The sequence below is a fragment of the Vombatus ursinus genome, unplaced genomic scaffold, assembly GCF_900497805.2.
Source record: "Vombatus ursinus unplaced genomic scaffold, bare-nosed wombat genome assembly UNPS02014799.1, whole genome shotgun sequence".
NCBI lineage: Eukaryota > Metazoa > Chordata > Mammalia > Diprotodontia > Vombatidae > Vombatus > Vombatus ursinus.
In genome coordinates, this window is record NW_020954577.1 from 4,410,444 (window position 1) to 4,433,976 (window position 23,533).

Genomic DNA, 23,533 nt, shown 5'->3' on the forward strand with positions numbered 1-23,533 from the left:
CATCAGGAGACTTCTGGAAGGGACTTTAACAGCTATAACTAGGGTGGGTTGACGAGCTTTTAACCAAGGTGTTGTTGTTCAGTTTTTAGTCATGTCTGACTCTTTGTGACCCCATTTAGGGTTTCCTTGGCAGAGATAATGGAGTGGTTTGCTGTTTCCTTTCCAGCTCATTTGACAGATGAGAAGACTGAGGCAAACAGGGTTAAATGACTTGCCCAGGGTCCAGACATATAAAAGACCCACTCCCTGTGCTCTACATTGATTCTCCAGGTAACTATCACCATACCTGGCAGTTTTAGAGCTGAAAAGGACCTAACAGGTCATCTGGTCTACCATACTCATTTTACAGATGAGGAGCAGAGATGTTGGGTAACTTTCTCATGGTCCCATAGCTAGCAAGTGTCAGAGGAGGGGTCCTTCCCAAGGCCCCGTACCATCACCCTTCAGGCTTCTTCCCTTCAGCCAGTGCCCATCTCCACCCCCCAACCCCCATTTCCTCCTCGAGTTGGAAGATTGAAAACAAGAAGACAGCTGTTGTGCTTTAGGAGCTGGGTCCAGATTCTTGGGGAAAGGATGACATACCACTGCCCGCTTTCCCAGTATAACTGCATCTAGCAGATGGACGGGCTTCTCTGTATGTTCTACCTGCAACTGAATTGGCCCTGGCACGAGAATTCTTATTAAAGCTCTGACCTCAGATATCAGCTAGTCTAACCCCATCATTTTATTTGAAAATGTATTTATTTTTACAAGCATTTATACTTTTTCCCTCCCACTGCCTTCTTCTCTCCCCCATTGAACAATTTTTTTTTAAAAAAAGAAAAAACCCTCCTAACAAATATGCACAGTCCCACAAAGCAAATTCCCATGCTGGCCATGTCCACAAATGTAAATATCTGTCTACATTTTAAGTCCATTACCTTTCCAGCAGGAGGTGAGTGACCAGTTTTATCTTCTGTCCTCTGGACCTGTGGATTATTGCATCGATCAGAGTTCTAAAGCTTTTCGGGGTTGTTTTTCTTTAATATGTTGTCATTCTGGGGCAAGTAGGTGGTGTAGTGGATAGAGCACTGGCCCTGGATTCAGCAGGACCTGAGTTCAAATCTGGCCGCAGACACATAACACTTACTAGCTGTGTGACCTTGGGCAAGTCACTTAACCCCATTGCCTAGCCAAAAAAAAAAGTTGTCATTTTACAAACTCTTATTAGTTCTTTTCATTCCATTCTGAATCAGTTCTTAAAAGTCTTCCCAATTTCCTCTAAAACTGTCTTTTTCATTATCTCTACAGCATTCCATTTCATGTATACGCCATAACTTGTTCAACCTTTCCTCAATCAACTAAGGGTACCCCCTTAGTTTTCTTTGGGAGGCTGCTGCAAAAAGAGTGACTATTAATATTTTCATACATCCATCAAGCATTTATTAAGCACCTACTATGCGCCAGGCACCTACTGTGCCCTCATTTTCCATGTGATGAAACTGCTGCCCAGAGAAATGAGGTGATTTCCCCAAGGTCACATAGGTAATGAGCATAAGAACCTCAGGTTCTGTGACCCCACATCAGGGCTTTCTCCATTCTGGCTTCTGTGCTTCATCTGCTACTCTACTGGAGGAGAAATTTCACCTTTCAAACATGATGAAGTGCTCTCATGAGGGCCAAATATTGCAGCAAACACCTGAAACCGGACTTCTTAAGATGTCAATGACATCTGATGGCTGTCCTAGAAATATACCTTGTGTGTCTGCTAACGCGGCAGAGCAGACAGAGGGAAGAGCTCAGAGGCAGGAGAACTGCCTCAGGCATTTACCAGTGGTGAGATCATGGGCAGATCACTAACCTCTCAGAGGCTCAGTTTCCTCAGCTGTAAAATCAACAAAATCATATTTACATTGCATTTTCCTGGTTCTACCTGCTTCTATTTTTTTAAATTTTTTAAAAAATTTTTTAGTGAGGCAATCGGGGTTAAGTGACTTGCCCAAGGTCACACAGCTAGTACATGTCAAGTGTTTGGTCTAAGGTCAGATTTGAACTTAGGTCCTCCTGACTTCAGGGCCGGTGCTCTATCCACTGCGCCACCTAGCTGCCTCTATTTTTTTTTTTAATATTATTTACCCTGCAGGGTTGTTGGGAGGGAAGTATTTGTGAGAACTTAAAGCATCATACAAGTAATCCTGGGAGAGGGAAGGGCATCTCAGCGGTCCCTCAATTTATGGATCAGGAGGCTGCTAGAAAGGGTCGCAGAGCTGCAACTCGGTTGTCATTTTTACCTTCACTCATTCATTCATTGACTCTTTCACTCAACAAATCTGTTTCCAGTGCCTGTTTTGTGCTAGGGTATAGCTAGGTGATAGAGTGCCGGGTCTGGAGTCAGGAAGACTCATCTTCAAATCTGGCCTCAGACGCTTACTAGCTGTGAGACCCTAAACAAGTCACTTTACCCCGTTTGCCTCAGTTTCCTCCTCTGTCAAATGAGCTGGAGAAGGAAATGGCAAACCATTCCAGTATCTCTGCCAAGAAAATCCCAAGTGGAGTCATGAAGAGTCAGACACGACTGAACCACCACCACCACCTGGCTGTCTGTAAGGGGCTGCTGGGGATACAGAGAGGAGCCATGTATGGCTGTCCTTCCCCTCCTTTCCTTCTGGGAAGCTTTTGATCTCCTAAGTGAGATAAGACCCTTGCCCAGATGGCTCACGTACAGGACAGGAAGTGATCAGCGCCATGAGCACCACGTGGTGAGCTACAGAAATCCAAAGGACAGGAAACATGAATCACCAGCTTTAATTTCCTGGAAAGGACAGCTTACCTGGACAACAGACTAGAATCTGGGCTTGACTCTGGGCTGACTCAAGCGACCTTGGCTGTTTTTGGAGCCGCTCCACAGAATCCAAAGACCTGGCCTTGAACCCGTTAATGTCATTCTCTCCTCTGCTGCTCTGAAAACCTTGAGGTTTTATTTTTTGTTTGTTTTTTAAAATTTTCTCCCCCTTCACCACCCCCCCCACCAAAAAAAAAAAGATTCTGAAGAAATCAATGACAGAGGGTCAGGACCCTACGAAAATACGCAGAGCAACGTTTTTACAAAGTAAATTATAATTAATAGCTTTTACCGGTGAGCTACATTTCCCAGTGTGTCCCATTCTCCTCCCCTTCCCAGAAAGCCATCCCTTGTAACAGAGAAGAAAATAAAATATTTCAGCAACACTAGCCAATGACTGGAGGTCAGACTTGATCCCGCAGCCTTCTGTACCCAGAGTCCTTCACTTCTTCAAAGAACTGAGGTGGGGGAGGGGCCTTAAGTCCTCCCTCTTCTCTCTCTTCTTTGGGGTCATTCTATTTCCATAGCAAACGGTGGATGACTTGGGTGGTGCCATTCCTCTCATTTATGCAGGAGTGGTGTTCGCACACATCATTTTTCCTGGTTCTGCTTACCTGGTGCCTATAAGTTCCACAACTGGTTTAGCCATTCCCTAGTTGACAGGCATCTGTGTTATTTTTTCTCTTTCACTGCTAGAAAAAGTCCTGCTTTTGTTTTAGCAAAAATAGGGATAGAGAGAGGACCTATAATATCACCTGTGTAGAGAGGAACTAGAAACAAAATAGGTGTTTATGAATGACTGATTGACTTTGTCTTTTGTGTAGTGTTTTAAGGTTTGTGGAACACTTTATATATACTAACTTATTTGATCCTCACAACCCTGTGTGGTACGTGCCATTATTATTACCATTTTACATATGGGGAAACTGAGGCACAGAGGGGGTGAAGTGACTTGCCCAGGGTCACTCAGTAAGAGTCTGAGCCTGGATTTGAATTCCTATTTCCAAGTCCACATTTCCAAATCCTGTGCTCTATCCATTGTACCACTTAGCTGCCTATAAACTCTAGCTGTCATATGAACCTTAAGGCTTACAAATGAGGCATAGAATGATGGTATTTTCCAGTCTCCTTTGTTTATTATCATTATTATTTTTTTAAATCTAGATTTCTCGTTCCATGTTGCCTTTTTGCATCTTTCTCTGCCATCCAGTTGTGTGACTCTAGATTAGTCAATTGATCTGAGCCTGGGTTTCCCCTTCTGTAAAATGGGGGTAATGATACCTCCGGAAACAACCCCATAGTGTTGCTATGAGGCCCAAATGAAGTACTTTGCAAGCTTTCGTGTTCTAGGAGTATTCGTTATTATTGTTATGATTATTGTGTCTCTCCCTTCTATGACCCTCCTCCAGACTTCCCTTTCCCTTTGTTTTTCAGTCTTTATTTCTCCATCTTCCTTTTTTCTTCTCAGACTAAATAAGTGATTGGGATGAATTAAAAAGAAAATAATGTGAACCTATGTGTGTGTGTGTGTGTGTGTGTGTGTGTGTGTGTGTGTTTAAACTCTGCTCGGCCCTGAAAGATGTCTTCTCTGGGGAAAAGGGTCAGGGTCAGTGACAGGGGCTGGGGAGAAATACCAGTGCCTGCCAAACAGTGAGAACGCTGGAGTCTTGTCTGCAACGAGGCGATGCCCCACTCATTACAAGAGGCAGATTACTGCAGAAACTCAAGGTCTGTACTGACAGTAAAAAGGAAGGGCCAGTCAGCGGAGGTCCGTGTCAACCCTTCATCGTTATTAAAAAACCACCCAACTGGGCCCTCTTTCCTTCCTTCTCCCAGGGGAAAGGACAGGGATTCCTCTGACCAAAGTACATGGGATTGTCCAGGGCTCGGGAGAGTGGGCTAGGGAAGATGCTGACTTTGCTGGCTGTTGCTGTCAATGCCTTCAATTGGGGAGCTGGTGCACTGTGGGCTTCCAGCTCGCTAGGCTAGCCTTCCTGCCACTTTAAGGGTTATAAAGAGCCTTTATTTCACTTTGAATACAACCCTACAAGGTGGGGACTAGGGGGGATGTTATTTGCATTTTACTCAGAGCAGATTGAGACGGAAAGGGGCTTTTGCCTAACAGTGTCTGAGGTAAGATTCAAACCCAGGTCTGACCTGAGTGGGCCTTGCTAGGAGGCAGGAATGGGTCTTTGCCCGCCTGCCTGTCTTTCTGAATTCCTTTTCCATTTCCTATCTCCTATTTGTTGCTTACTAGAGAAGGCCACAGCTTCACGTTGACCTCTCCAGCTCCAGAAAGGCCGTCCCTTCCCTCCCACCCATTCTCAGGGCCAGGCCACTGAGTGTAGTAAATTATCTACTTAAAGTGGTTCAGACAAGGTCTTAGCTGATGTTTGCCTTCTGAGGGGGTATTGGCATCTCCACAGAATAGAAGTGAGGGTGGACCCACGAGGCCGGGCGAGGCCTAAGCAGATTGCTGCGTATTACCAAGGAGGAATGAGGCCAGAGAACTAGGGCAGAGGATGTCGGCCAGAAATGAGAGGGAGGCTCTCTGCTGGCTTGATGTGACCCCTCCCCTTTCCACCTGGGGTGGGAGGACAGGAATCCCGTGGGATAGGCAGGCCTGGCTCTCCTTGGAGGGCATCCCCATATGGCTGAGCAGACAGCTCCACCAGGATATTGGATAGCTAAGCATTGAAGTAAACAGAGCGCTGAAATCACAAAGACCTGAGTTCAGATCCAGCCTCTGACATTTATTAGCTGTGTGATCTTGGGGCAGTCACTCAGCCTCAGTTTCCTCATCTGTAAAGTGGGAGTGATAATAATAGCACCTACTTTACAAGGTTGTTGTGGGGGTCAAGTGAGGTACCATGCAAAGGTTAAGGTGCCATATAAGGTGCTAGCTATTGTTATTGTTGTTGCTAGGGTGGGAGCCTTCCCAGTCACCCTACCTTTACTGCCTCTGCCAAGCAGGAAACTCTCAGACTCTGAGTCACAGTCTGCCATCATTAGGCCTCTTACCTGGAGTTGGGGCTCAGAGGAATGAACAAATGTTAGCTGAGAAGTGAAGGGACCTGGGTTCTTGTCTCAACTTGCCGTGTGACCTTGGACAAATGAAATCACTCCTGGGTCTCAGTTTACTCATCTGTAAAATGAAGAGATTGGACTAGAAGGTCCCACCAGGCTTTAAAAATGACTGATTCCTAAGAAGAAAGAGCCTTGGCTAGAGAATCATGGTGCAGCTGGTGAAGGTCTACGTTTAGCTCCCAACATTCCAGAGGCTCATAGATTGAGAGCTGGAAGGGCCCTTAGAGATCATCAGATCCATCCCCTTTATTTTACAGAGAAGGAAACTGAGGCTCAGGAAGATTGGATGATTGGTCTAAGCACGCGGTAAATGACAGGGGTAGGATCTGAATCCGTGAACTCTTGACACACTTCCATGTTGGTGCTATTTCTATGGGACCACACTTGCCTTTGCATTTCTGTTCAGGCCCTTTCTACTTGTTTCAAATGCCTGGATTTAGGGTAGGTGGAAGGGAAAAAAAGCCTTCCTTACATTGATAACTTCCCAAAAGTAGGATGTGCTGCTTTGGTTTCCATTCCCTGGAGGTCTTTGGGCAAAGGTTGGGTGGATGAGCCCTCGTCTGCCGTGTTGTTGAGGAGGTCCGATTTTAGGTGGAGGTTGGGCTAGGTGACCAACTCTGAAATTTGATGACTTCATGATTCTGGTCCCAGTGGAGGCCACGATCCCTAGTCAAGCTCTAACTCGTCTCTCTCCTACTTTGGGGCTCTCATTTTCTTTCAAGGCAAGCAATTGAGTCTGGTCGGCCCGTTTCCAGGAGCCAATGTGAAGAGTTACTCTGGCTACCTCACCGTGAATGAAACCTATAACAGCAATCTCTTCTTCTGGTTCTTTCCAGCTCAGGTAGGTGGAGGGCTGTGTTAAGGTACTGCAGTGGCAGAATGTTCCCTTTGGGTGGCAAAATGGGTGACTATTAGATTTCAAGTCAAAGGAACTGGGTTCAAATCCTGGCTTTTCCATTTAGGACCTGTGTAACCTTGGGGAAATCACATCCTCTCTCTGGGCCTCACTGTCCCCATTTATGAAATGAGAAGGTTGATTTAGATAAGTTGTCACCTCTCTTCCAGATCCAAGGCTATAATCTTATGGATCCAGGGTTACTCTATAATCTTGCTAGGTGGTGTAGTGAATAAAGTGTCGGTCCTGGAGTTAGAAGGGCCTCCCTTAGACACTTACTACCTTGGGCAAATCAACAGGCACTCAGTCCAACCTTCCAAGTGTTTCTACATCAAAAGCAAGTCTCTGAAGACACCCATCAACTGGGATGGACAGAGCGTGCCTCTTTCAGTTCGTAGGCTTGAGGTGATCTGAGCAGGGTGGGAGAAGCCAGCAGAGGGTTAAAGCGTGGCTGGGACTCTGAACATTCCACCGGGCACTCATCCCCACCAGCGGTCACAAGGAATCAGCCAGGCCGGGGGCCCTTGTCTCTGGAACACGGACGTCTACACACTGTTTCCCTCGTGGAATTTTTAGGACGGTGACGATATAAGATAGTAGCCATAGTCAGCCAAACATAGCTTCAAAGAATCATAAAGTAAGTCAGAGTATTCCCCTCCCCCAGAAAAAAAGCGAAGCCAAGGCCGACCCAACCAGCCAAAGAAATCGTTCTTTCCTCTTTACGGAGAGGAGCAGCAAGCAGGGTAATGAAAACTTACTTTTATTTTTTAACCTTTTATGGATTTCTTGTTTGGTTGTTAATCTCGAAGTCATTTCGAGGTCTATTGACTCCCCCCTCTTCTCTCTATCACTGCCCATCAAGCCTTGCTTTGTAACACAACACACACTCGAGCAAAGCCAAGCAGCTCAGAAGCAGCGAGGCACGTCGGAAAAGCCGGCTGGATGGGGTCAGAGGACCCCTCTTGGAATCCTGCCCCCTCCCTCTGCCCCTCCAGGTAGCGCCGGGTGGCCTGGGGAAGGTTGTTTTACCAGTCTAGACCTGATTTCCTTCTCTGTAAAACGAGGGGGTTGAGCTAGGTGACCCCTAAGACCCCCTCTACTTAGACATTTGTGATCCTGTGATGCAGTCCGACTTTCGGCTTTGGCATCCCTCGACCCCCACCTTTCCAAAGAAAGAAGGGAGGTTTATTTCCTCATCTCTTCCCCTGACCAAGATGGGTTGTTCTAACGCCACAACAGTAAGCACCCATTTTTTATAAAAAGACAGAACTGAACTATGTAAATCTTACTGGTTAAGGCCAGAGTTGGTAGACGTTGAAGTGATCTGATGGAGAGGGAGGTAGGCGTTATACCTGAGGATAGTTAGGAAGACCTGAATTCGAATCTCAGCTCCAATTCTTTTCTTTTTGGTGAGGCAGTCGGGGTTAAGTGACTTGCCCAGGCTCATACAGCTAGAAAGTACCAAGTGTCTGAGGCCAGATTTGAACTCAGGTCCTCCTGACTCCAAGGCTGGAGCTTTATATACTGTGCCATCTAGCTGCCCTGTCAGCTTTAATTCTTACCAGTGGTGCAACCTAGGGACCATAGCTACTTATTTTTCAACTGTAAGATGAGAAAGGTAATACCTGACCTACCTGCCTTCCAAGGTTGTGGTGAAATCAGAGGGTAGATAACGAATGCTGTGTTTGGTACATAGTAAGCGTTTAATAAATGTCTTATTCATTCATTCACATCATTCATTTATTCATTCATTTGTTCGTTCATTCATTCATTCATTCATTCATGCTTGCAGACCCTAAAGCGCTCTACAAATACCAGCCGCCGATCATTTGCTTGGCTCTCTTGGTGGCAGTGTGGCATTGTGAAGCGATAGGTTTCAGCTCTGCGCCCTCTGCTGGTAGCCCAGCAAACGTCCCAAGCCAGATCAATAAGCAACAGCTTCACTCGGTGAACGCCCAGCCAGGCTCCCCCAGTGAGGTCAGATAGCTTTGTCCCCTCCTCCAGGCCTCAGGCAAGGTCCCACAGGGGGTCGATGCTGTCCTGTGGCGATCGCCTCTCATTCTAACACGGGGCAAACAAGACGGAAGAGCCCAGTTTTGAAAGTGATAGAAGGTCCTTGGGGGCAGACAAAGCCCATTGGAGCCATGGCTGTAAAGGACTCTGGGTGTCACCGGATGGCAGCCCTGTTAGACACTCCAACAGAGGGCTCTCCAGCTGTGACAGATGTGTGGTGGGTTCCAGCACCCAGACGCTGGGTGAAGGAGATAAAAGGGGGATAGGACTCCTCGGGACTGAGGGAGGATGTCCAGAGGAGAAGCAGAGACGAGACGAGGCATCCTGGTGGCAGGCAGAAGTACGGGTGTTTTAGCCTGTCACAGAAAGTGCTGTTTTAATAAGAAGGCCTGATACTACTACTGGGGTGAGGTGAGGTCCGGGTCAGTCATGCAAAGGAGAGGAATCTTGACCCGCAGGAAGGAAGCTGAGCTTCTATACCTCCAGGTCCTTTTTCAGGGGGTGGGTAGGTGTGGGATTCCTAAGGCAGGCCACGGTTAGCAAGTAGAACACACATAAAGGACCTCCAGGATGTGGAGTTACCCAGTGGTATTTTCTTACTCCCTTCCCCTGTTCTGAGTCTGCTCTCCTCCCCTTGCCTGCTAAGCTCCACTCTAACTCTCCTTTTGCATCCTTCCCCCTCTTTTGCCATTCATCATTTGCCTGAGATCTCAACCCCACAGTCGCCCCCTCCCTCCATTCCCTTCCTTTGTATTTTCTCACCTGCTCCGAGTGGGTCTGGACCAAGTCACACCACCACGCAGTGCTGGCTGGGTACATTACACGTTCATGGTACTCAGCTTCAGCCAGGGGTCTCTCTGCATCAGAATAGCCTTTTTATTCCCCTCTAAATGGATTCTCTGTGTCACTCCTCATACAAGCCATTCCAGCCCTTCTCAAGCCTCACGCCTTGCCAGCTGAGGGCTGCACTTCTTAATTTACTGAAAAAAATTGAGGCAGGTGCATGTGGACTGCTCCCCATCTGCATCTCAAAGCCCCTTGACATCATCTCCCAATCTCCCCTCCCTTCCCTCGGTCTCTGATAACAAGGTGGTCCTCCTTGCCACAGGACAACCACTTTGCATGTGCCCCTGATCCCGTCCCCTCCTGCTCCCCACCAACCTCACCAGGTGGCACACCTGGCCATTTTTACCTTCACACCATCTCTGGCTTCTGCTGCCCTCTCTCCCCTGCCTCAGCTCTCCCCTCTCCCCTAGGTTAGGGCAGCAGCTTCCCGATCAGTCTCTCTGCCTCAAGCCTCTCCACTCCTGCGAGGAAGTGATGTTCCTTAAGGGCACATCCCCTTCTCAGTAAACTTGAGTGGCCCCCTACTGAGTCTAGGAGAAAATAGACATTTCTTCTAACTAGCTTTAAAGCCCTACACTACCAGGCCGCAGCCTGCCTTTCTAGGTTCAGACATGCCCGCCCCTGCCAGTCTCTGTGATTCTTCAGCCAGACTGGACTCTCCACTCGTCGCCCAGAGCATTCCACGTCCTGTGTCCAGACGCTCAGATGTCCAGAGGCCTGCGTAGCCGGGGAGCTGGACGGACGTGGTACAGATGTCATGTTCCTGTTTATTCTCAAGGCCTTCCATTTGTTGGAAGGCAGATGTGCTCTATCAGCCCAGTTCAGGGCGTTTTGGCCCAGCCAGATCCACTCAGACATGCTCGCTGCTGGGCCCGACTGAGTTTAGTCCAGATAGGGCATCTCCTTGAAAAGCAGACTGAGACTCTGATGGAGAAATGTAAATAAGGCCTTAATTAACATTTTAATAGGCTTTCCCAGTTTAGGGCTAAGAGGCATAGACATCTTGGAGGTTGGGGTTCACTCTGTTTAGGGCTACATCTTCTCCCAGGCTGTGGGGGTTCCTTATCTGGGTGAACCTTGGGCATAGAGATAGCCATTTGGATGGGCAGGTTGGGGCCACTCCAGAAGGTCAACCTCAATTTTAAATTCTATTTAAATTCTCCTAGGCCTGTTTGCAGTGTCAGAATTCCCACTATTAGGGGGACTTTTGACTTTCTAAAATACTTTGGCTCCAGAGTATGTCATTAAAATTCACTGTATTTTGGAGGGTTCACATCAATAAAACGTTAGTATTCAGTATGAGGTCTGTAAGGAGGCAGCTAAGTGGCTCAGTGGAGAGAGCACTGGGCCTGGAGTCAGGAAGACCTGAGTTTAAATCTGCTTGTTAGCTGTGCGACCCTGAGCAAGTCACTTCACCTTAATCCACTGGAGAAGGAAATGGCAAACTGCTCCAGTATCTTTGCCCAGAAAACCCCATGGACAGTATGGTCTCTGGGATCACAGTCAGATACAACTGAACAGCAGCTACTAGTCCTATGGTTCAAAGAGATGAGAGGAAAAATGTGTACTGTATGTATGTATGATATGTACACATATGTACATGTATGTATAACATGCACAATATATGTACAATAATATTGATAGCAGTTTTTATAAAGTAGGAAAAACTGGAAACTATAAGGGGGTGGCTTCCTATTGGGAAACGGCTCATAGTTTGTGGGGGGTGGGGAGAGAGTAAGTTGTAGGAAGGGGCCGCATTGTGAAGAGCTTTAAATTCCAAATAGAGCATTTTCAATTGGATTCCAAAGGTGGGAGCTATTGAAGGTGGTGTGGGGGTGACATAGACCCAGATTTTAGAACAATCACTTGGTGTCACCCCAAATCACAACTCTCCTCTCTGGCCAGGATTCCCCTTAAACCTGTTCTCTTTCTCTGTTAGAACGTAAGCTCCTTGAGGGCATGAACTGTCTTACTGTAGTGTTCCTAGCACACAGTACCAGGCTCATGGTAGTAACTTAATAAATGCCTTGTAATTAAAAAAAAAAGAAAAACGAGAAATCACTTTGGCTGTTGAGACAGATGGATTGAATTTGTGTGTGAGTTGCCTATTTATGACAGGTAATGCTATAAACTTGGTTAAAGGTGAAGGAAGCTTTCTCCCTGGGGGCTCCTTACACTGATGAAATCACACAAACAAAACAGAATAAGCCCAGAATAGCTGGTCAGATTAGCTACTGGTTACCTGGTGTAGAAGCAAGGCATGGGGAGAATGATTTCTAGGACATTTCATGGAGGAAGAGGAAGGTAGGAGAAGGGATGCAGGCACCCCCTGGGCTTTGTATGGGGAGGGCCAGCTCAGGTGGTAAGCACAGTATAGGCAGGGACCCCTGTGAGTGAGAGGGGAGATTCGGCCATTTGGGGCTAGGTATTCTTTTCTTTTCTGCTATAGAGAGGACTACCTGGTAGTCCTTTTGGATTCCTTTAAAAATAGGAGGAAAGCCTATAAAACAAAGTGTTTCTAAAACAATTTTCCAAAGAAGATTAAGAGGAAGTGAATGCATGAATGGGAAAGCTTTTTTTTAAAGCACCTACTATGTGCCAAGTTCTGTGTTTGGGGGGTAGAAAGATGAAAGGGACCCAGCTCTTTTGCTCATGGACCTTATATTCTATTGGGGGTGGCCATGGGTGGACGGAAGTGGTGGCCCAGGCGCTGAGTGTTTTGATTTGGGAAGTCTGGGGGATGAGTAGCACGGTATGTTGTGGGTGATTAATAAATGCTTATTGACTGACTGGTGAGTGAATGAAGGGTCGGGCTGGTCCAGTGATACTCATTTGAGGTATAGATTTGGTCATGGTACTCAGACCAAGAAACAGAAAGGGGATGGAAATGAGGCCCAGAATTCCTAGCTGAGTGGCTGAGCGTGGGTTCTAGAGATCCGTTTTGAAAGAAAAGTGCCTAAATGATGGCAAGTTAAGACGTAAGGAAGGACTTGCCGACTGAGTGCGTACGGTAAGAGTCTTCTAATAAGGAGGTCGTGACGCCTTGTCCTCAGGTGGTTATCTATTGTTAATTCAACAACGTTAATTTTTAAAAGTCAGACAGCTCGGTTTCTTGGGTGGTTTCGGGCCACCTCCCTGCGACGGAGCCCTCTAGAGGAGTGTCCAGTTCGCGAGTCGGCCAGCAGAGGTCACCAGAAGAACCGAGAGTCTCTGATCCCTTGCTGAGCTGAGTCTTGGCCTCCCAGGATTCCACCACCAGCAGCCTCCCTCTGCTGTGCAGAATCCCAGGCCCTCCGCGACCCTCTGGTCATTTCCTGTTATTGCAAGAATCAGCATTTTGTGTGAATTTCTAAAATGCCTTTTCCCTTTCTGCAGCCTGACCGCTTCTGCTGCAGTGACCTCAGCCAGGAGTTTCTGTAAAATAGTCAGAGGTGGAAGAGACCCAGTGGTCATCCAGTCCACCCCTCACTTTTCAGATGAGGAAACTGAGGCCCAGGAAACTTGAGTTCTTGCTCAAGGGCCAGAATTCAAGCCCAGGGTCATAGGCTCCAGATCTAGCCCTTTTTCCATCCCACAGGCTCAAGCTTTTTTTTTTTTTTAATCACTAGAACTCTAGGTTTTGAGCTCGAAGGGACCTTCAGGGTGCTGCAGCCCCCTCATTTTACAGATGAAGAAGCTGAGGATCCCAGGCTCCTGGGCCTGGAGCTGGGAGGGCCTCCGAGGCCATCTTGTTCAACCCCCTCATTTCACAATTAAGTAAACTGCCCCCCAGAGAGGTTAAGGTGATTTGCCCAAGGACACCAGGTATAAATGGCAAACTCCAGATCTGAACCCAGCACTGATTCCAGATATCTGCTGTGCTGATAAACGTACCTCATTCCTTCCTTCCAGCCCCACAGTCAGTGTGAATAATAGCAATTTGATAAATATCTTTAACGTGGTTTCTCTAATTTTATAACTCTTTAAGTAATTGAGTTGAGGCAGTATGGTACTGTGGAAGGAGGTCTGCTAAGAAGTCAGAGGATCTGGGTTCAGATTCTGAGTTCCCTTTGACCCTGCGTGAATCATCACCTCCCTCAGCCTCAGTTTCCTTATTTGAGATTGCTGAACAAGGGGGTTCCTTCCAACTTGGGATCTGTGATTGGAATATTCATCACCATTTGCGTGCTGGCCTAACCTTCGTGTAGAGGCTTTGTTTCAGAAGATGCCTTAAACTTTGTCATCTTTCTGCTAGAGAGGCTAAAAAAGGAAGGGGGGAAGAAAGTCTTGTCCTCAGATTGGAATGCGGAAAATGTATTGCCCCCAGAGTGAGCGTGTAATTGCTTCTGAGGACTCTGTAAACATTACATCAAAAAAGGAGAAAAAGTCCCCAGGTTTCCTTATCTTGATGTAAATAACTCTCAGATTATTTAAACAGAGCATGTAAAAATGTATTTTTCCCAGTTGACTTTCTGCCCCTCCTTCTGGCTGAGGGAGCTATTACCTTAGAGGCTGTTGAGGGCAGGTGTGACTCGGGCTTTCTGGAAGCACAGATTGCTGTGGGTGGTGAAGGCTGCCTCACCTTCCCTTCAAGGACGCTTTGGAGGATGCGGGTCAGCTGAGGCTGGAGGCCCACAGGCTGTGCCTTTCCTATTTAAACATCTCAAGAATTCAGCTCCCTGTTGGGAAGTTACGTAATAAAGATGTGGCGTGTTCTCTGACTTTCTAGTGCGCCCTTTGGGGTCAGGCGGCCTGCGGAGAGGTGGCCAGGTTCCATGTTACGTTGTGCCAGGGCATGAGATGGAACAGCAAAGAGGAGAGAGGGTCAGCTTAGGGTGAGGAAGAGAGGCAGGGCATCAGGGAGGGAGGGGTGTAGGGCGAATTTCAAAGGCAGCCTGCCCCGCTGGATGGAGTCCTGGATTTGGAGTCGGGGAGATCTGGATTCAAATATACGCTCGGATATTGTTAGCTAAATGACTCTGGGCGAGACACAGCTTTAGAGCTGGAAGGGGCCTCACTGAGGTCCGGGGAAGTTGAGTGATTTCACATAGGATTCTTAGATCTGGGTCTGGAAGGACTGTGGAGGCCCTTCTAGTCTCGTTGTACAGAGAGGAAACTGAGGCCCAAGGAGGACCAGGAACAAGCCCAAGCTTACATGGGGAGTAAGTAGCAAAGGTCGGATTTGGACCCAGGTAGCAAGGGTCAGCTCATCAGTTGGCTGTAGAGTCTCCAGCAGAGGGAATGAATGAATGAATGAATGAATGAATGAATGAATGGAGGAATGAATCTTAAGTATGATAGATGAGCTCGTACTTCAAGGATCCATGTGGATTCTTCTCCCAACGATGATGTAGACCATAGCTCCTCTTTCCCTTAGGGGATCCTCTTAGAGAATTGTTGTGGCCAAAGGGGATGAGCTAATAGGGGATGAGCCTCTCCGAGCTTAGCTAGGCTGGTCTTCAGACAAAGTCCATGCCCAGTTTGGTCTTCAGAACTTTGCTGGCGTGGTGGGACCGTAGATTTGTATCTGTAAGGACCTTTATCTAGCCTTACTCCCTCATTTTACAGAAGAGGAAAATGAGGCTCAGGGAGCTAGAGTGACTTTGCCCATGGTCATGTAGGTAGTATTGGCAGAGGCAAGATTTGAACCTAGGTCCAGTATCTCTGCCAAGACAACCTCAAATGAGGTCGTGAAGAGTTGGACATGACTAAAATGATAGGAAAAAACCACCACTTCTGGCTCTAGGGCTAGTCCTCGTCCCCTTGTACCAGGCTTTGATTCTACTGGAGTAGCCTTTGTGAACCCAGGCATCACGTCTACACCAGGCTGAGTAGTATAGATGTTATTGAAGGACCTGTAGATGATATGTAGGCTCCGTAATGGTCGCTTAATTCATTGGGTGTACTCTCTTATTGTTAGCAGAGACAAAGCTTTGTCACCCTCCATTACGAAGATGGTTTGATGGAACGAGGTTGACTTAGGAGGTGCAGTTAGATGACTTTTGCAATTCCTTCCAACTCTTAAAATTATTTGATTCTTTCATCCACCTGGTGGGATGGTTCATGTGATCGTCTGTCTTTGGGTCTATTCCACGCTGCAGGAAAATCCCAATGATGCCCCAGTTGTGCTCTGGCTGCAGGGGGGACCCGGGGGATCCTCAATGTTTGGACTCTTTGTTGAACACGGGCCTTATGTTGTGAACAAGAACCTTACAGGTAAGCCTTGACCCTCCTCTGTCTTCTGTGTCTCCAGAAATGGCTTAGTGGGAGCACAAAGCCTGTAGAAAGAGCTTAGCATTTCATGGTGATAAAAATAGAGTACTCTGCCAAAGGGTCACTCTGATGGGGAAATTTCTGCTTCTTAGCTTTGATCTTTGTTTGCATTTGGACAAAAAGCAAGAGCGCAATGATGTTCACTGCAGCTGTGCAAAGGCAGAAAATTCTGTGGGGGCCCAGAAGATCCATCTGGTCATGGAAGAATGGAACTTTTACACAACAAAAAGCAATGCATCCAGAATTAAAAAGGAAGCGCGAGACTGGGAAGGTGTCTGTGCTTGGCAATAAACCTGCCTGATTAAAAAAAAAAAATCTGGCCTCTAAAGTCTATAAAGAATTGGCACAAATTTATGGGAATGAGATTGATTTCCAAAATGTAAGTAGTTAAAGGATATGATCAATCAGTTCTCAAAAAGAAAAAAAAAATTCAGCAGTCACATAAAAGAAGTGGCCAATCTCACTAATAGTCAGAGAAAGGCAAACTAAGAGAACTCCAAGGTATTGCCATAAACTCATTAAGTTAGGGGCAGCTGAGTGATGCAGTGGGCCTGGAGTCAGAAATACCTGATTTCAAATTAGGCCTCAGACTAGCTGGGTGACCCTAGACAAACCTCTGTTTGTCTCAGTTTTCCTCATCTGCAAAATGGGGATGGGCAGCTAGATGGTGTAGGGGATAGAGTACCGGGCCTAGAGTCAGGAAGGTGAGATGGCGCTCTATCTGCTATGCCACCTAGCTGTGCCCATGATGATGACTTATATAAATAATTATTGTTACTGCAACAAAATTGAGGACAAAAATACTCAGAAAAGACATTTAGAAGGGGACAGGGAAATAACAATAATTTTGTCACTACTTTGTTAAATTTAGTTGGCACATTAAAAACAGAATGCCGAACATTGGAAGTTTATGATTTCATATATAACCTACTTCAACAGTTGTCATATTAAGTCGTCATATTCAACAGATGTCATATTAAGACAGATTCTTCTTCATGGATCACTTCCCATGAGGCAGGCTCATTCCTGTGTAGTTCTGGGCATCTCTCTAGCTTCAGCACGCATTTCAGAAGCCACAGAGCCCTGGGGAGAGGAAGGTGGGCTGGGCCCTCAATAAGGGACGATGAGGAATGAGCCAGAGTGGGCCTCAGTCGCAGAGACACGGGACAGTTGGTGTCGCCTCACTGCCTGTCTTCACAGCACATTTTAGGGTTTGTGTGGGTCTGGTTCCTTATGTGATGGCTTGAGACACTATCGTGTTTTTAATAGTTCGAGCACGAGATTTTCCTTGGACTGCGAAATTCTCCATGCTGTACATCGACAACCCGGTGAGTAGTCAACCCTTAAAATGACAATATTAAGTTCCCTGTGCTTTTTCTTTCCTTAAAACTCTTTTAATTATAAACTTATTTATAAATTCTTTTATTTGTAAATTTATTTATAAACTCATTTTTTCCTGTGATAATTGGCCTCCATCCTCTCTCTTTTCTGTATTCTTGGGTCTCTATGTAGAGCACTCTCTGTGTGGACACTGCATTCGCTGATACAGACCAGCAACTCTTTGGTCACTTCCCTTCTTAGATGCCATGAGTATTTGAGTAACTTGCCCAGGGTCACACAGCTAGGCCATATCAGAGGTGGGATTTGAACTCAGGTTTCCCAGACTGCATCGTTACCTCTGTTTTTGGTTTCTGTGAGATGTCTGTCCACTGAGTTTCATCACCCAGGAGAAGAGGCTTGTTCATTTCCCATCAGCTTCTACCTTTTTGGTCTCTCCTTATCAGTCAAAAAGCACTTATTAAGCACTGACTGTGTGCCAAGACACTATGACCAGTACTGGACATTCAGAGGCAAAAGGGATGCAACTTCTTCCCCACCAAGGAACTTACAGGCCCCAGAAAGGATGAAACATTAAAATAGAGACTTTTTCTACTCAGGAGAAGAGTGAAGAGAGAAGAGTAGCCACCTAGTATAGTGGGTGAAAGCGTGAATTTGGGGTCTGAGCCCCGCTGTGCCCCAGATGAGTCAGGTGACCAAGGACAGGACAGTTCATCTCGTGGGGTTGTGAGAGGTAGGGTTGCATAGTAGTTAGTGAGATGGCCATGGAGTCACGTGGCCTGGGGTCACCTCCTCCCCTTGTGCACCCTGGCTATGTGACCCTGGACAAGTCACTCGGGGCCGCAGGCCCCATTCAAAGGCTGCAGGGGCAGAGAAGGAAGTTCCTTATTGGGAGTGCCCTGCCCAGAGGAAATCACCCGCCCCAGGCCCCAAATCATGTTTTCAGCCCCTACTTTTTTGTCTTGTTTTGAGTATTGAATGACATCAGCAGGTGAAGTCCATATAAGCCACAAAATGCCATAAACATTCTCTCAGTCTCTCCCCCTCCTCTCCTCCTCCTTTTCTCCTTTCTCCTCCTCCTCCTCCATCCTCCTCCTTCTCTTCCCCCTCCTCCCTTCCCCTCCCCGCCCCCAACTGAAGTCTTTGGCCTTGGGTCTTCTGCTCTTTTCAGAGTGGACCCAGCGTTGAAGCGCGTTGCCGTGTTTCTTTCTCAGAATCTATGCTTCCTTATTTCCCTGCAGACCGGCACTGGCTTCAGCTTTACCGACGATGCCCGAGGGTTTGCAGCCAGTGAAGATGATGTAGCAAGAGACTTATACAGGTGCAATCCCCTTCTCCCTGGGCATGCCTTCCCCTCCCCCGCCACCTCTTTCTAAGTCTCTTCTCATTTCAGTTCAATGTGATGAGCATTTGTGAAGCACCTACTATGGGCCAGTCACTCTGCTGGGTGGAAATAGTCCCTGCCCTCAAAGTGTTTCCATTCTACTGGGGAGGGGTCAGAAACAATGTGTCCATAAGAATGAAATACAAGATATGTGTGTGTGCATGCGTGCACATTTGCACACATGTACACACACGTTATATTGTACGTCTTCACACATGTTCATATATGAACATGTACGAATGCATTCAATATAAGCGTGTGTCTATGCATGTGTTCATATATGAACACGTGCGAATACCTGCAACATAACATGTCTACGCATGTATACACATATGTACGTATATTTGTGTACACATGTCTACATGTATATACACAAAAACACATGTAAATGTGTGTGTGTGTATATGTATATATGTATGTATATATATATATACATATAAAATATGTGTGTGTATATACATATACATGTGATTTCCAAGAGGAGCACAAAGGTTTAATATGAAGGGCAGTGTAAGAGTCAATGAAGGAACATATATTAAGTACCTACTATGCACCGAGCATTGTGCTAAGTGTCTGGGATACAAAGACTGGTTGAACTCGCCCTTGCCCTCAGGAGGCTTACGTTCTCAAAGGGGCGATGACGCACACACATGTAAGTGTGTGACGTGTTCAGAGCAGGCACCGAGTCACTTGAGAGGGCACTAGCATTGGGGTGGGGGGGAACAACAGCGTGAAGACCTTCCTGCCGAAGGGGATGCTGGAGTCTGGAAGGAGGCCCAGAATTTGGGCGCAGCGCAGGGGTGGCAGGAGGGGATGGAGACAGAGAAGGGCTGGGCCTGGGCTGGGTGGGAGTGGTGGCCAGGGGATTGGCTCTAGCCAAGACAGCTCGACCCGCCCTTCACCGCAGCCAGGACCATCTTCCCCAGACCTAGGATTCCTGGTGTCTCTGCCCCAGCGCCTGGAGATGTTCTTGCTAGATGACAGAAGGGAAGGCCAGTCTCCTTCTGAAAGTGTACCGACACAGAGAATTCAAAAAATCTGTCCACGGTTCCCTCTTTCCCTGTATTTTTCTTTTCATCATATTACAATTTGTTCTGGCCAAAAAAAAAAAAGCAGAACCCGCCTATGATTGATGAAGACTCCAGGTGAGGGTGTAACAAGAGGAAATGAAATCTTAGACCTTCGCTGGGAGCCTGGGGGAACGTCTCCTGAGAAGCCTGGGGAGCACAGCAGGACGTGTTAGAAAGCTATCCTTCTGAAGGCTTTCAGCCAGATGCTCAGGAGGCCCCAGCTGGAGGGATGGAGGCAGGCCTGACTAGGCCTGGAGCCCCAAGGTGGCACCTGGGCTCAGCCGTTGCCCATCCTCCTCCTCGGCCTCGGTGACCTTGGCCAAGGCCCCGCCCCCTCGGGCCACCGCTCACTGCTCTGCCAGATGAGAGCCTTGCAGCCCTAACGTGACTCGCTGGTCTTGGTCTCTGCGTGCCGACCGACCGCTGCATTCCGGGCTTTGTAGACGGCGACCTTCAGTAGCTACCTTCCTTCTGTCTTAGCGGATCATTGGAGAACTTCCAGACAGGCCCTTCGGGTCATTAGCTTGTCTCTTCTGTCTTTTCAGGCGGAGGTACTCCAGACTGGAATTCTCTTCTTTTTGTCCTCCTGTCCCCAGTATCATGCACCCCGGGGACCCATGTTGAATGTTTGTTCATTAAGTAAAGAATTTGTTTTGCAGAAAAAGTGAGTTGAGAAAAATGGAGCGCCTCTAGGAGTTATGTTTGGGAAGCACTTTATGTGGGTTATCTCATTTAAGTCTTCCGCCAGCCCTGTGAGATAAAGTATTGCACGTACCCCCATTTTACAGAGGGGTAAACTGAGGCTCAGTAAAGTTAAGTAACTTGCCCATGGTCACAGAGGCAGCAAATGTCATAGGCAAATTTGAACTCAAGTCTTTCTAGCCAACAGCTAACATTTCTTTCTCATTTTATACACACACACACACACACACAAATTCTTCACATTATATATTAATTATATGATTAATATATTATATATTGTTATATATATGAGTTTTGCAAAGTACTTTGCAAATAACCCTGGGAGGGAGGTGCTATTATTACCTTCCATTTTACTGATGAGGCAAGCAGGGATTAAATGACTTGCCCAGGGCCACCCAGCTAGTTAGTGTCTGAGGCAGGGTTTGAACTCAGGTCTTCCTGACTCTAGGTCCAGCCTTCTATCCCTGACACCCCATAGCTGCCCAGTCGATTCATTTAGGTAGGGTATGCCACCTACAAGGGGCAGGGACTGGCTTTGTGATCTCGCTGGTATAGAGAACTTCCAGGTGAGGAAACTCCCTCCCCCAGTGTGGGGCAGCCCCTTCTCAGCAAGGTGGAGGTAGCCCAGAGCTCTGAGAGCCTAAGTCTTTGCTCAGGGTCACACAGCCCTCCCTGGCTCTGCTCACTGCACCCAGCTGCCTCTGTTTCCAAATATTTACTTTTTTAAAAAGTACAACTTTCATCGCTAGCTTTTGTTTGTATATCCCATTCCTTACTGTATCCCTCCCCTTTGCCTTATCCATCAAGTGATCCCTCATCATAACAGAAGAAAAGGGAAAAAAGGGGGACAAAGCAGTTCAAGACAGCCCTCTGATGCATCTTTCCTGTCTGGTAGTGCAAACGGTAGTCCCCACCCATAGACCCCCACCTCTATAAAGAGGGATGCAGAGTCCATGTTTTGAATTCTGCTCCAGGGCCAGTCTTGGTCAGCGTAACCACGCAACGTTCAGCTTTGTTTTTTTGTGGTCCTAATTGTGTATCTTTCCTTGGTTCTGCATCATCACAACAGTTCCATTTAGCTTGCGTGCTCCTCTCTCATATTTACAGTCACTCTTCCTAGCTTCAGTCCTCTAATGTCAATATGGGCCTTCTCATTCAGGAAGCTCACTTAGATCCCCTGGGAAGATCTGGAAGGGGCTTGCAGGCCGCTGGCTCTGGCCCCTTCGCTTTACAGATGAGGAAATGGAAACCCTGACAGGCTAAGTGATTTATCCAAGGTCCTACAGGTGGGCACTGGTGGTGCTAGGATTTGAACCCAGGTCCTCTGACTTTGTATCTGTCATTCTTTTCAGCCCGTAAATTGCTCCTAAAGAGAAAGGCAGGAATTTTTTCAGGCTAGCAGGATCTTTAATATTAATGGGCCGTGCCCAAAGCCGCCAGTGGTCCTGAGCGGAATGGTGGGTTCCTAGGCTGGCAGAGCTGGCAGGATTGTCTAGAAAAGAGAGGGGCTACCACTTGCCTCTGCCCACACAGCTGGCTTGTGGCCGAGCCAGGACTCGAACCCAGGTCTTCTCCCTCTTCTCCTGGTGCCCTGCCCCCGGAGCACAGGCCCCCATCAGAAACTTCTGCCTCCTTCACTTCTGGGTTTCAGGGCAGGGGGCCCAGGTTCCCTGGGTAGAGAAAGCAGAAAAACTTTGGTCACCTATCTCCCACCTTCTGTCCTTGAGACAGTCACCAACCCCTGCTTGTTTAGGAGGAAGTATGGCCGCTGTCCCTAGTACTTTTCTGGGTGACTCTCCAAGCCAGGTTCTTAATGGACACCCCTTCATTTCTGGGCAGAATGTCTAGAAGCCCAGTCCTCTGCCTTCAGGCCTGGGAGGTCTGGGAGCAGAGCGGCCATGCGCAGGGTTGTTCTGTCCCCATGCCAGGGTCCCCATCTGTCCTTCTTTGCCCCCTTCACTTGGGCAGAAACCTACGGAAAGCTAGATTAAGGAAAGCAATCCATCCCCTGCAAGTTAGACCTGACACCCCCCCACACACCCTTCTTCATCCTTGTTTAGAACCATTAAAAATCGCAGCTGACCCTCACTGTGGATATTTACTGCCGCCATGTGGTCCGTCTCTTCTCGCGTGGCACAGAAACAGAACCACGTTCAAAGCCCCCATTGTTTATGGTGGTTTTCAGTCCTTTTCCCTTCAGGCTCCTTGCACAGGAAGACCGCTAATCAAAGGGGATGCAGAAAACTGATTTCAGCTGTCTGCTTTATAGCTTGCATATTGTGTGTGTGTGTGTGTGATTGTGCATGTCTGTGAATGAGTATGACAATGTGTGTGATGTGTATGAATATGTGTGAGTGTGAAAATGTGTGTAAATAGGTGTGTGAATATGTGTGACTGTAAGTAGATGAATGTGAGAATGTGTGTGGTGTGTGTGAATGTGATGTGTGTGGATCTGTGTATGTGAATCTGTGTATTTGAGTGTGAAAATATGTGTGAATAGGTGTATGAGTGTGTATGTGAACAAATGTCACAATGTCTGTGGTGGGTGTGAATGTGTGTGAATGTATGTGATGTGTGTATTTGAACAAGTATGAAAATATGTGTAAAGTATTTGAACATGTGTCTGTGTGTATGAATGTATAAGTGTATATATGAGTGACTGTGAGAATAAGTGTGTGGTGTGTGAGTATGTGTATGTGAGTGAGTGTGAAAATGTGTGTGTGTGGGGAGGAGTAGGTGTATATGTATGTGAATATGTGTGCATGTGAATAAATGTGAGAATGTGTGTGAATGTGTGTAAATATGTGTATGAGTATGTGCGTGTGAATGAGTGTGATACGTGTAAATGTCTGTGAGTATTAATGTGATGGATATGTGAATGTGTCTGTGATGTGCGTATGCATGTGATGAATGTGCATGTGATTGTGAATGTGTGTAAATATGTGTGAGTGTGTATATGCGAGTGTGTATGATATGTGAATAAATGTGTGTGTGAATGCATGTGATATGTGTGAATGTCTGAGTATTAATGTGTGATGGATATGTGAATATGTGTCTGTTGTGTGTATGCATGTGATATATGTGCGTGTGATTGTGAATATATGTGAATGAGTGTGAGAATGTGT

General features: G+C 47.0%; 1 protein-coding gene across 2 annotated transcripts in view; it reads left to right on the forward strand.

Moving 5' to 3' along the window:
• The window catches only part of LOC114050626 (probable serine carboxypeptidase CPVL), a 125,092-nt gene that overhangs the window by 18,871 nt on the left and 82,688 nt on the right, over window positions 1-23,533 (forward strand). For both annotated transcript variants that reach the window (XM_027872463.1, XM_027872462.1), the window contains exons 3-6: window positions 6,631-6,749; window positions 15,743-15,857; window positions 17,184-17,242; window positions 18,494-18,573. In XM_027872463.1, coding sequence (XP_027728264.1) covers window positions 6,631-6,749; window positions 15,743-15,857; window positions 17,184-17,242; window positions 18,494-18,573 — 373 coding nt within the window. The remainder of the gene's footprint in view (window positions 1-6,630; window positions 6,750-15,742; window positions 15,858-17,183; window positions 17,243-18,493; window positions 18,574-23,533) is intronic.